The sequence below is a fragment of the Azolla caroliniana genome, unplaced genomic scaffold (assembly GCF_043228905.1).
Source record: "Azolla caroliniana isolate FFs.n. ecotype wild unplaced genomic scaffold, voAzoCaro1.0.p SCAF_21, whole genome shotgun sequence".
In the NCBI taxonomy this organism is placed as follows: Eukaryota; Viridiplantae; Streptophyta; class Polypodiopsida; order Salviniales; family Salviniaceae; genus Azolla; species Azolla caroliniana.
Genome location: NW_028230456.1, coordinates 7,696,818 through 7,711,165, shown reverse-complemented (window position 1 = coordinate 7,711,165; position 14,348 = coordinate 7,696,818). Strand labels below are relative to the sequence as shown.

General features: G+C 39.6%; 1 protein-coding gene across 1 annotated transcript; it reads right to left on the bottom strand.

The window, feature by feature from the left end:
• Positions 1–7,007: 7,007 nt before the first annotated feature.
• On the bottom strand, positions 7,008–13,838 carry LOC147850570 (protein ESMERALDA 1-like). Its single transcript, XM_087336207.1, has 10 exons — positions 13,173–13,838; positions 11,844–11,919; positions 11,681–11,748; positions 11,502–11,590; positions 10,351–10,548; positions 10,024–10,231; positions 9,779–9,946; positions 8,718–8,885; positions 8,196–8,386; positions 7,008–7,747 (listed from the first exon to the last, which is right to left on the bottom strand). The coding sequence occupies exons 1-10, from the start codon at positions 13,719–13,721 to the stop codon at positions 7,543–7,545; spliced, it is 1,920 nt and encodes a 639-aa protein (XP_087192333.1). The 5' UTR covers positions 13,722–13,838; the 3' UTR covers positions 7,008–7,542.
• Between the last annotated feature and the right edge of the window lie 510 nt (positions 13,839–14,348).

Genomic DNA, 14,348 nt, shown 5'->3' with positions numbered 1-14,348 from the left:
TGCTTCTAGTAGAGGAGAACCGCGGGTGCATCGACAAGCACGCACACCGACAACAAGATCTTGTACACAAAGGTGGAGAGGCCTCGAGGTCGTGGTGGACGAGGCGGATCAGCACGTAGTGGAAGTGGCTGAGAAGAACAGAACTGAAGGCACAAGGATGGTGCGACAACAGTTCCAGACCCTCCACAAGTACAGGAGTCAAGGTAGTGCCGAGAGCCGACGAGAGAAGACCGTGACAGATTATTGGTACTGTGGCCGGAAGGGCCATAGAGAGAGCGAGTGTTGGGAGAAGCGCGTCGATTCGGACAAATCCGGATCTGGCAAGACTGGTCAAGGAAGTCGCAAAGCTCGCATTATGCCGAGGAATCGGAAAATTCCGATTTCGGAAATGGAACAAGCACGGCCTTTGTGATGAAACACAAGGCTAATTCGATGAAGAATATCACTTTCAGTTCTGGAACCTGCAAAGTCTTGTCGAACTAGAAACAGAGAGGAAGATCAAGTGCATGAGGTAGAATGGCGGAAAAGAATACTTTTCCGACCAATTCAACAGTTACCTGCAACAAAAGGGAATTCGAAGAGAATTTAGTTGCAGATACACACCGAAACAGAATGGTGTGGCCGAAAGGAAGAAACAATCGATTGTGGAGGAGACACGGGCAATGCTAGAGGAGAAGAGCATGCCCATCTTCTACTGGGCTAAAGCGGTCCGGACGGTCGGGGATAAGTTGTCGGCACACGAGCTATTTTTTGGACGAAAGCCAAATTTAAGGCACCTTAGGATATTCGGTAGCATTGCCTATGTGCATGTGCCAGATGAGAAGAGGAAGTTGGATCGTAAGTCGGAGAAGTGTATCCTTGTCGCCAACTCATATGAGCAATAGGGTTATAAGTGCTATAACCCCCAAAATAAGCAAGTACGAGTAAGCCGAGATGTCAAATTTGATGATTCAACCGATTACGACCCCCGACTTCAACCAGATTACGGAAGATGAGGCTAGTGAACCGCAAATAATCCGAGGAGAAGATGAAGAAGAAGACTTTGGTAGTCTAGATAAGAGTCTGATTTCATTTCGGCTGAGCGGGCCAACCAAGCAACTGAGTCGAAACGACCAGTCAAATGAAGAGTTGATGAGAAGTGGAGCCTCAGTTGTGTTGTCCCCATGTAAGGAACCGAAGAGACGATTCACGCGTAAAGAGAAGGGGAAGAAGAAGATGTCGGAATACGACACCGGTAGAGACGAGTCAGCTCGGAGTGAATCCGACTCTAGAAAGAACGAAGACGGACCTTCGGGAACGAAGTTTGAGCCGATCAAGAAGGCCCTTAGACGACAAACGAGAAGTTGTGCAAATCCACCCGCCGAAAGAACCCCGTCAAAAGGTACAGATACAATGAGTACATGGCGGCGCATCATTATGAGTACATGGAGGAAAACGAGACGTGGGATTTAGTTGATGTACCGAAAGGGGTGAAGCTGATCGGTTGCCCATGGGTATACAAAGTTCAATACAACGTTGACGGCTCAGTTAATAGGTACAAAGCCCAGTTAGTGGTCAAGGGCTATGCGCAGCAACATGACATCGATTATGATGAGACATTCATGTCGATCGCGAAGATAATGACCGTCTGTGTCCTGCTTACAGTGGCAGCAACAAAGGGGTGACAATTGCATCAAATGGATGTAAAGAATGTGTTCCTGCAAGGTGATCTTGAAGAGTAGGTATATATATGGTTCAACCCCTCGGATTTCAGTCCAAAGTAACACATCGATTGTGTTTCAATTGAAGAAGTCCCTCTATGAACTCAAGCAAGCCCCGCGCGCTTGGAACACGAAGATCAAGCAGAGACTGCGTCGGATGGGGTTTGCTTCATCGAAATCAGACTCTTCACTTTTCATCCGACAAGGTCAGAACGAACCGATGAGCATATTGCTCTATGTGGATGATCTTCTCATCGTCGTTGCCAAACTGGACAAAATCAATTGCGTCAAATTCTAGCTTACGACATCATTCAAGATAAAGGATCTAGAAGACCTTCATTACTTCCTTGGGATCGAAGTAATCCATATACCCCTAAAGGCATACACATTAATCAGCGTCATTATGTGTGGAGTATGCTAGACTTCAAATTCAGTATTCCATCTCGACTCTTCTGGATCAAAATGTGAAGCTTCGCCCCGACTCCGAAACAGTATGCAACCCGAAAACGTTCCGACAAATAGTCGGAAGCCTTATCTATCTGACCATCACCCAATCGGACCTCAATTATCCGATCAAATTGATCAGTCAATATATAGTGCATCCGACCGTGGAGCAACTGCAATGCGCACACCGGGTCCTCAAATATGTTAGCAGCACTAAGGACATGGAGTTGTTATATGAAGCCAGTATAGCTAATCAACTTATCGGCTACACAAATGCTAATTGGGTAAGAAATGTTGACGATCGTAAGTCTACATCCAAATATGCATTTTCTCTTAGAAGCGTTGCGATCACTTAGCACACTAAAAACCAACCGACAATAGCATTGTCCAGCACGATAACCAAGTAACGAGGAATGGTTAACGCAACATGCATTGCCATATGGCTCAAAAGCCTACTCAAGGATCTGCAAGTGGAGGTGTCTAATCTGACGACAATCTATTGCAACAACCTCAACATCTTCCAATTTGCGAAGAACCTCGTTTCTCATGCTCAAACAAAGTACATCAAGGTGCACTACCATTTTGTCCAAGAGCACATTCTCTCCGGTGAAATGGAACAATTGCATGTTCCGACAAATCGACAAGTAGGCAATATCTTCACCAAAATTCTAGGCTTAGACAAGTTGCAACAATTTTCCGGTGCAATGAGTGTGCAATACCTCGATTTGGCAAACTTGAGGGGGAGGATTTACAAGAGGAATGAGAAAGATGACAGAGAGGCCAAGTCGAATACCGATTTCAAGTCCAAAGTGATTAAAGAAGTCGAACTACACAAAACGGCCACAAAAGCCAAGACCCAACACAAGGAGCCACCACGACGAAGAGCCCAACCTAGAGGCAACCGAAAAAGCAAGAGGCAAAGCCAAAAATATCAAGACATAGACATAGGCAGACACAATTATGGGCCGATGTCATGAAAGGTTTCGAAAACGAAGAAGAGTTAGAGACAACCAACTCGACCCAGATTGAGAACAAATCGGAGACAACGTATTCAATCCAACACAAAAGTGAATTGGGGTTACTATTTTCAACCTTCTTTTTAGTTTATGGTGGATTCACCTACGTTTGGTAGCCACATTTGTTGGTTTTCCAATGTGCAATCAATTATGCTTTTCTTAACCCAACAAATGGCCTTTAGATCTTTATTACCTTCTTCCACCAGTACCCCACGTCCATTCACTTGCTCAGATGACTTTTAGTTAAGGCTTTTCTACGATTAGTTAGAGGGCTGACTATAGACGGGTGTATAACATTTCACTAATTATATGCCCTTACGAACACAGTTTCACAAACCCTGGAGGATCTAATGTATCGCCATTTTATACCATCCATTCTACGGTTCCTATTTCAAGACATTCATAGTATAGTGAAGGTTGATATTCAGTGCTCAATGCAATTATGTACTTGTTATTTTGGCATTACTTCTAGAATGCATAAACCCTAGAACTCTACCTGGATCATAGATCTATTGTGTATCATTGGATTTTCTAATTCTATTTGCGAGTTACATGCTAGAAATGCCAAGCACTTTTTAGTCCTAGTTTTCATGATCAAACTCCATATATATAGAATTCAGGGTTTACACATTGACTCGATCAATGTTACAATCCACTCGGCCAACTGAATTGCAATCGATCATACTACAGAACTACTTTTAGTTCCAATAAACAGGATGGATACAAGTATTGAAGATTTAGAATGCATCAGTGTGTACTGGTTAGAACGAAGCATCGACTCAGACAATTCATACCATGCATGAAATACTTCGTATATGTATACCACAACTATAGTGTACAAATGTGCATGACCAAACTACAACATACTTTCAAATTCCAAGCCTGCCCTAACTACCATACAGTATTGCAGTAACTATGAATTAACTCACTATGTCATTGACGGGATGCATCCCATGCATGAAACACCTCTTATATGTGATGCACAATTATAGTGCACTATTGTGTATGACCAAACTACAAGCTACTTTCATATTCCAAGCCTTCCCTAACTACCATAGAGTATCAGAGTAACTATGAATTGACACATTATGTCGTTGATAGGATGCATATCAAAAACGTCACATTTCAAGTACATTTCAGATAGATATGAAATTCGAGCGTCAAATCTTTACAAAACCTTCCCTCAGAAGAAAGTTGTATCTCTCATTAATCTTCAGAGAACTTTGAAGAATATATTAACAAATTTGATCATCTTTGGGAAGCCGCGACGTTCTACCGATGTATTATGGTAGCCCTTGTACAGTGGATATCCAACTAGATCTGCAAATGGCACGAAACTGGTTCTAGATCTAAAAGTGCTAACACAGGTACTACTCAAAGCCAGCAATTTAGGATATGCATGTTCCGATGCTTGATTTGAGGCTTCCAGTAACGCATAATGAGATTTTCTACTAGTTTGGGATAAGCTTTTCTGTAGGTATGGAATTAGCATCAATAAATTGTAATCGGTTGAATGACAGCTTCCTGTGAGCATTACATTTGCCTGTGTCTCTTCAGATACGTGGCATTATAGTTTTCTGCAAGAGTCGCACATATCGTCGGGTAAATACAACCAGTATACGATAATGGGAATTTTCCAAAGTATCCTAGTGAATGCAGTCCACAAAGTCCTCCAATCCTAGACGAAGAATACATGCATTTGCTCAATACTAGATTTTGTTAACCTCCAACTGAATCATAATCAAATCAATTCCATGTGGTTAGTTTTCAACTTCCTTCAGAAACATTAGAACATTATTCTCTACCATTTGATATGTCAGAGAGCTGGGATTATTGTTAACATCATAAGGAAGTGGAGCACCCTCTAGCACTCATATCGGAGATCCTCCAAAATACTGTCGTATACTTTGTATTTCCCTCGACAAAGAACACTCATTACGGCGCGACGATAATACAAAACAAAAAAACATGCATCAAGAGCTATGCAAAATGAATATCGGACTTGTGGAGACTACAAGGAAATGAAAATTCTCCCTCATATATGGTAGTTCTCTTTCATGTAAAAGAGTATCAGAGAAGTTTGAAGCAAATTAACGATTAATTTCCAATCACTGGGAGAGCCATGAAAAATGAAGGAAATTAGAAAAAGGGAAGAACAAAGAACACTTAAGAAAATCGCGGCGACAGGGTGATCTTCGGAAGAATTTATCAGTAAACTCATTACACACATTAAGCAAAAACGCATAGGCATGGACAATACCCCTAATTAAACCGCATCATCCACAAGAAACAAACAGGAGAATTGACCCCTCAGAGACAAAACAGTCTTCTTGTTTCATGGACTTCCTCAGACAAGGCTGAAACTTATATATGTGCGTTTTTTTAGCATCACAGGGGGCAGGAGAAGAGAGATCCCAACAAAAGACGATAAAAATCAATCGACCGATCATAGGGGAGGAAGATGATGATGATGATGATGATGGGAATACATGAAGAAAGATAAATGAAAGCCCCTCAGAGTGAAAGATACCAATGAAGGCTTGTCCGCATATCAGAGATAGACAGAGATCAGACCACTACTTTATAATATATTCATATTGAAACCATCATGGAGGCAAAGACACATACAATGAATGCCAATGTCATGAACGCCATATCTGACTGTCTGCAGATGAGAAGTAAGAGAGAGTGTGCTGAAGATATATATAAACAGATGATGGTGATGGAAGAGAAAGCCCTAGGGCATTCTGGTTTCACACTATGTGTCCGCCCAAACCATGGTTGTCCGATCCATGCATGCCTAATGCCCTAGGACATGTGGGCTTCTAGATTATCGGGACAATTCTGCGTAACGGCATTACGCGGACATTCGTAAGACCCAAAAACTATCCTCCCATGTCTACCCTACTCATCATCTCGGGTTTTTTCGCTTCATGTTCAGGGGGGTGGGCGGGGCAAGGAAGCCCCGTAAACAAACATCCCTACTTATTTTCAAATGTTCTTCAGTAGCTAAACAGTTGAGTTCAAACTCTCGATCTACTACCTCTACTACCCTATCGAGCCTTCTTTCTAAAGTTTCCCATATCTCTTAGTTTTTTTTGCACAAAAGCTTCACCTCACCCCCAATCAGAAAGGAGAATTGAAGTGACATCAAAGCCAAACGCTAGTGGATTCGAACTTTCCCTTTCATATAATATTGATTTTCTCGCTACATACGCCGAATTGCTTGACTTGATACATAAGATATGTGAATGATACCCTATAATATTGGCTTAGCATTGCCCATCTCAAATGATGTCCATTTAACAAAAAACAACACTTACAACGTCAAATAAATATTGACGAAGGAACGACAAAAAGTGTCAATGAAATATTTGCTAGCATTAATTAACGAAATAATAGATGGGTTTCTCATCTTCTCATTTGTACGAACAAATGTCAAACATTCTTCTCACTTGCAAACCTCTGGAAAACAAAGCATAACCTAATACAAAGTACAGCACTTTATGCCCACATTTTAAATAAGCAATCGACCATTCTTTTCAAAATGTACACATATTGAATGCATCTGATTAGGCATATCCAAATTTCAATAGAACTAAGAACTTGTTAGTGCCCAAATCTAATCTCATTACAGCATATTCAGTTTGTACATGCATTTGGTGTGCTTGCAACTTCCCTGTATGTATATTTGTTTAAAATGCATATTTACCAGCTGGCAAAAAATTTTGAATTCTTTACAAAGACAATGATGTTCATATTCCACGATTGTTTGGACATAAAACATATTTCAAATGGACAGAATGATAAAGACAGGAATTTTATAGATAACTCTTGCACTTGGGCATGAAAAAACATGATTTCAATTCATATGCAAATACATGTAAGTCCTCTCAAAACATCATGTTGTTGGCAATATATAAAAAAGGTTATGTACAAGGCCGGAGATTCTAAGTATTCCGGATAACGTCACTCTAAAGATTGTGTTGATCAACATGATGCATGACATCATTACATCATGTGATTCACAAAGAAGCTTGGAGTACAAAATGCTCATAGAGACAATTTCTCCGTCCAGAATCCATCATTGCCATTGTAGAATAGTGCATGAATTGTGAGGCTCAGCTTGGGTGTGCATACATAGTTTTGCTTTGCTTTCTTGGAATGAGAACTCGGTTTTAGGAACTTTGAAGCCAAGCATTACAACCCCAACAAGGGGAACTTGAATCCTCGAATAAGTAAAGAATAATTGTAATTGACTATTGTCAAAAAAATCAATGTTCTCAAGAGAAGCTTTAAAATATTGCAAAACCAAATGCTGCCCATATATCTATAATTTTAACTATTTTACCACTCCCATTTTTAGATTACACCCCTATTTCTTACAAAATTTGACTTGATGAGTTGTTAGTCAATCCGGTGTGGGCTTCCTCTAGTACATTGGTAGCATATTGTACATATGATTTGGAACACATGCAATCTGGAGCAGGGCATGTATATATCGACGCACTAGCCTTGCGGAGCTCGTGCCCCTTGATATCACTATTACGCCACATTGATTGCATCTGTTTGGTGAAACTCTCCAAGCTACATGCCCATCAAAAGCAAACTATAAACCACATCTCTTTTTTTCTCTTAAATATAACATTCACTACTATACCCTCTTGTCAAACATTAAGTATATTTCTTCTTTTTTCTCTTCAGTAAACTACTTTACATGACGTTCAATCAAAAACCATAATGCAGGTGGGGAATTTTTTTTGGTTTTATTTTTGGAGGGGGGGACTCAAGATCTAGTGACTTACAAGCCTATGTCTGAACTACTCCACCAACTCTCCCCGTCTTTATTATAACCTTATGTAATCAGACCATAACATTTCATGCTTTTTCTCTAAATGAACGGGGAGATTTGAACTCCTAGATACTTGCTTAGAATCCTCCTATGGAACAAATCAGTATGCCAACTCCCACCATAGATAACTTCTTATAAATGTAAACACATGCTTCTTCTTTTTTGTTTCAAAGTATAACCAACCTGAGAGCAGGATTATCCAACAGCACCGCCAATTTCCGTTTGTCGGGCTTAAGGGTCTTCGAATGGCCACCATATAGGTACCGCCTATGACCAATCAAAAACTGGGGGAAATTACCCCCTTGAGTGGTGACAAATACCTCACTGTGGAGGCACGCCGTATAATCTAATGCTGCCATCCTTGATGAGAAATTCTAGGAAATGAAAAAACAAAATCATATCAATAAATCATGAAATGAAGTCCAACAAATCATGAGCATGAAAATGTATATGCCACAACATGAAACAATTGAATGAAAGCATATCAACCATGATGTGAAAGAATGACATTATCAGTCTGAGTCACAAGGTGAAGTAATGAAGACATTATCAATAATGACATGAAAGAATGGAGTCACATCAATCATGAGGTAGAGGAATCAAGTCACAGCAATCTCCAGGGGAAAGAATCGATTGCATATAGATTGTGGGCATATAACAAACCAGCACCGATGTAGAGAAATTTCAATGATACACTTTCTTTACCTTGAACGGTTCTAGTTCCTCAGCCGAAAGCAGAGTCTCCTTTGTCTGAAGAAAGGGAAACATCTCGCGAAGAGGGGCCATATTTTCTGAAGCTCGGTATATCCTCCCTGCTGCTAAAAAGATGGGAGTGTTGTTTTGGAATCCTACTCCCCTTAACATCATACCGACCTACACAAGTGGAGGATCAATAAGTCCAATATGCATTGACTGTGAGTGTTGTACGGTTGTTTATGATTCTCCACCATATCATGCACAACATGGGAAACCTATTTCTCTATTCAAGATTCGACCCAATGGGAAGAACACACAATAAGTATCTCACAGGAATACCCTTCTCTTTTTGCACTTTAATTGGCATACCTGCCTTCTGAACACAAAAATGCAGGGACTTGCATCCAAAATAAGACAGACCATGGTGTCAAAATCGAAACTCCTTACACGCATATCCAGGCTATAAAGAGTTTCAATTTGATTGAATTGGGTCGAGTGCAAACTAGATTATTTGAAAGTATAATATGCGATGCATGGTTGGCATTACAAGACTCCATTCACTAGTAAAGCACTGGTTGGCAAAGTTATAGAATCAAGTTTGACTTAAACTAATCAAACCAAATTTCTGGTAGTGCCACCCTGCTACTTCAGCTTGAATGAATAGTGATTTGACTTACCACGATTGATAAAGCACAGCAAAAAAATTGTACCTTTGACTTGATCAGTAAAATATTATTTTCCATTTATTGGCAATTTCCTCAGATCAATCAATGGTCGTGCATTCGATTCAAAGGCAGATTTTTCTCAGATTAAACATCAGATTTTACTTCAAAGTACTAATGATTAATTTGAGTTAATGGGTGTAATTGTGAAGCTGAGTAATTTTCTGACACCACATAGTAATTTCTTTCATGGCTTTAAACTCCAATGTGCTCAATAAGTTTAAAACATATAGGAATAATGGAGGTTTTGAAACTGATAACACCAGCAAGAGTTTATAAGACATTTCTATAAGTTTCTTTCATCTTATTTGAAAATATGCACGAATCAAAAGGCGATTTGCCATATACCTCCAATGGTGTCAATGGGCACTTCCCATCCATCCGAATAGCACCAGGATTAATGACTCGACCAGTTCTATTAAATTTTCCCCGCCATCCTCTCTCCCTAGCAGCATCTAGTTCACGCTTTTCTTCTTCTCCTCCATTGTAGACGCAACAAGAAAATGCTACCATATCCTGAATAGTTTGACAAGCTATTAAATAAAGAAAAAAGTAAAGAGACCTAACAAAAAGGCTCTCTAACAGAAGAATACCTCTTCAAATCGGAGATGAACGGCAACAAATTTCCCATCATTCATAGCACTATGATCCTTCATCCGTGCCACTAACTTCTCTGCAATGGTCGAAATTGACTGTGAAAATCTTAATGCCTCATAATTTGCAAGGCATCTCAATTGCTGAATTTTGGGATGAATCTTATCAAATGATAAACGATTGGCAAATGGTGAAATGCGAATCACCCTGCACATAAAAGAGCGGAAACAAACTTCAAAACACAGGATTAATGTTCAACTCGCATACTAGTGGAGATGTACCAATTAGCAGAAGAGAAGCAATAATAGCAACTTTAATGAGTTTACCCAGTCTCAAGCAGCTTTGGCAGAACAGTTTCCGAGTAGAAGCTCTCAGGTGCCCATGCCTTAACCTTGAAGTTGTATATAAGGCTAATATTGTGCCCGATGCTTTCAAGAATGTAATCAGGCAACTTCCTGACTACTCTAACATGCTCTGCAAGAGATGTAATGAAGTGTTCTTCATCGTAGATATCTCCAAAAGTGCTGTACATTTGGAGAAAGACTTAATCAAATGCCAAAGTAGAAAAGCAGCCCTATATAGGACAATGCATACATCTTCACAATACCAATTCAATTTTTTTATCATAAAATGTAAAATAGTGGAGAATAGAACAAAACATAAAGTGTAAAATTCTCCCTATTCAAGGATGAGGTCATGTAAACACATAAAACAGTTCACTGCCTTCATGCATTAGCATGGGAACCACTCACGTCATCCTGTGATGATCTCCATTTTTACATAGTTTCTTGTGGAATCAACAGCATTCTGAGGTATGTGATTGTTAACGTGAATATTTAGGCATTATTTGCATCAATGATGGAAACTATTAAAGAAATTAAATAAGTTTTCTGCGGAAAAAAAATTGTAAACTCCGCCTGTCAAGCTGATTCTTCCTTCTCATCTTCATCTCTTCGTGACTTCAAACTATAACAAGGCTGCCCACTGCAGCATTACTCTTGCCTCCTACCAGCATATTTGGCTCTGTATAGCTGCATCTCAACTTAGGTAGTATTTTGCTTCGTCGTGCTTTAAATGTGTCACTGTGGACCTAAGAGAACCACTTTTTTCTGATCAACATCAACTATAAGCTACATTCCAAAGTCTATAAATTTGTGTTCAAAGTATCAACTATGGGCCATATTACACAATTCAACTTCATTTGCTGATTTTCCTTATCTTCAGTGACAAAAAGGGGAATGCATAACTCCAAAGAGAGGGTATAAGATATCCACATGGCCACAACTATGGTGTTTAACATTATGGGCATGTAGAGGAAAGTTTACAAGGGTGACTCTCTTGTAGGCTGAGGAGTGGGGAACCAATCAAACTCATGCATTGTGAGCCCAGCGAAGTGTAGAAAAATAAAGAAACACACCAACCAAAACATCAAAAACAAATAAAGAATAAATATGGAAATTACCAATTGGTATCTCACCTTGGATCCTGCCATACACTGTTCAAATGAAAGCTGGGTACAACAAGAGTTGCATTCAAAAGTCCAGCGACTGCAACAGCATTGCAAATCTAAACATTCAAAAAGGTGATTCACAACTCAGTGGAACTTCATTTGAAAACATAAAGGTCCAAAAATAGTAAATCTGGGTTGCAAAATACCGAGGACCGCTGCTGGTTCAAACCACCATTTGCTTCAATAATGATAAAACCGTTTGACTCTTGCAAACCTAAATAGCCATGAACTAGTATGAAATTTTTCACTCTAACAAAAAATCCTTGATTTCATATTTTCTAATTATGTTTGTAAAAGCAGTTACTTTACCTTTGGAAGGAACTAGACTATTAAGACAAGGTTTCCAATCCTCCTTTTCTTTTGTTTGATGCCATGCTTCTGTTAGCTGTAAAAATAAATAGGATTCTCTGAATATAGTCATGGTTATGCAACAAAGTCCTCTTATGTGTAAATTATGAATAGATAATGCATTATCATAATGAACAACAAATAAACATATCTGCAATAATCAAAAAAAATTGCACCTCTTTAAATGGCACACCTATAATAAGCCACCCATTTTTTCCATTACAAGATACAATAGCATGTCAACAGATTCAAAAACATCTAGAAGAGCTATTGTTTCACTATCAAAAGACAAATTTATGTGAAATTCAACCTTTATTTCAAAATGTCATTTTTCGATATATTCGGGCCTTTATTTCAAATTATATGGCATCTGCAGTCTCCAAACCACCGTGCATTCATATTCATTTAGATATTTCAACATCTAAGTTTCATTTTGAAGCTTTTTGATAACAGTAGTTTACGCGATTTTATCCCGAAGTTTTCTTGGGAGGTGTTTGTACATTCTTAATCAGTTGGCACTTATTTACATTTCAGAATACTTGGCTCCTTAAAGCTAGCTTCACAATACATTTGATACATCCACATTTCTTAACTTGAGATTGGCAGTTGAGTTTTTGAATGCGTTATTAATGGACACCTGCAGAAAAAATTAAGACATCTTTGCATACACATGTGTATAAGTTTTGGACCGTGGTTTGTGGCAACATTAGTGGAACGAACTCAAGGATAATAAAGATTTAAAAATATCACTCTTGTCTCTTCTGGTTGATACCAGAAGCTTAACAGTTGGGAAAAGATGATGAGTACTTATGAACCATAAGCACATTCCCTCTAATCCATAAAATTGCATGGCCCATTATTTTGTAGCGAAAGCCATAAAAATATCGGCCCATTATGTCCTAGACCCCCAACAAATATCTGATCACTACAAACATGTAATTGGTAGTCAAATCAAGGCTAATCACTAATCAGGGGCACTCATGATCTTGATATATATGGTCTGGATATGACATTGTCCCGACTCCTGCATAATAGTTAGGGTTCAAGAGTTATTTGAAGGGTCACCTACACTTGTGCATTACTTCTTGACTATATTCATCTCATAAATGGGCTCATACTCTTCTGGCGACAACGTGCAAAGGAGCTGATCACCATCACCTCATGCTACAGTGCTATGCTAGCCTTAAATCTCCACATTTCCATCAACTATTTGCTAATTGATACTGACCTCTTGATTAGGAGTTCTAATAATGATACCGATACCACGTGATAATAGAGAATCTTGCTTACCAGGAAAGAACTATTCGAATTTTTCATCTCAGGCCATAGGTTGTGAAAGACTTCGTGACTCCGGTAGACCGACCCCGGGGGTGGAGAAGAGATTGGAACGATCACAGGCGATTCCATAGGAATCGTACCCATGTAAAGCATTCCGGAGATGTAGACAAGTGGAGCAATAAGGAATACCACATGTCTCTTCAACAGAAGAGACAAGATGAGGTAAGTGAATCTTTGCAAAAATGTCCGCGTGCTGCGTATGAAGGCGGAACCCGAGAATATTCCTTGATGGTGAGAAAAATTGGCGGTGGTAGCATTAGAGGAAGAAGAAGAAGAAGAAGAAACAGAGGGCAAGTATCCACCTTGTTGTTGGTGTTGCATAATATTGCTGCTTCTTGTTCGCCCATATCGATAGCGAGGCGAAGAAATACGTGGTGATGAAGGGGGCGATGGGACATTAAGGTGCTGTCCTGCTGGAAATCTGACATATGCTCGCATAGGAAGAAGAATCTCTTCCTTCTTCTGAGTCTGAGTATGTGTCTGTGTCTGCTTTGTCGTCATCGGAATGCCATTGGTTGAGAATCAAACCCCCCCACCCCCACCCACCTAAACCTACCTGCAGAAGGAATCTCTCTCCCTCTTCTTTCTTTCTTTCTTTCTCACATCAATGGAGAGAAAATAGAACCGAATCCCCCACCGATCTCTGTCGCCCTCTTCCTTTCCTGTCTTTTTTTACCTTGTCTTTCAGTCTTTGCCTTCTCTATTGTTCCTCTGTGTGATCAGCTATCTCTGGAGATGGCAGGAAACCTTAGAGATAGATGCTGGGCGGAGATGGCATTAAGAACAGATCCAGTGCAGGCAATTCCAGGCTGCATCCAGAAAGTGATGATCTCTCTTTATCTATCTATCTATCTATCTATCTATCTATATCTCTTCTCTTCTTTTCTCTTCTCTGTTTCTTTCTACTATTCTCTGCTCGGTGGACATTAATATGTCCTCATCATCATCATCATCATCATCACCACCATCACCATCTCTGTGTCTGTGTCTGTGTCTCTTTTCCTTCTCGCTTTTTCTGCTCCCAAACATTTCTTCTTTTTCTTTCTTTTCTTTTTCATTCTGTTTTTTGCTTTTGTCCGAAATGCTTCCCCATGCCCATCAATGGACATACATATATGCTCAAGCACA

Coding starts and splice junctions, on each gene's coding strand:
- LOC147850570 (XM_087336207.1), bottom strand. CDS start 13,721: ATGACGACAAAGCAGACACAGACACATACTCAGACTCAGAAGAAGGAA. Junction 10,549..11,501: donor AGTGTATGGCAGGATCCAAG/GTGAGATACCAA, acceptor CCAAATGTACAG/CACTTTTGGAGATATCTACG. Junction 8,387..8,717: donor AGGAACTAGAACCGTTCAAG/GTAAAGAAAGTG, acceptor TTCATTTCCTAG/AATTTCTCATCAAGGATGGC.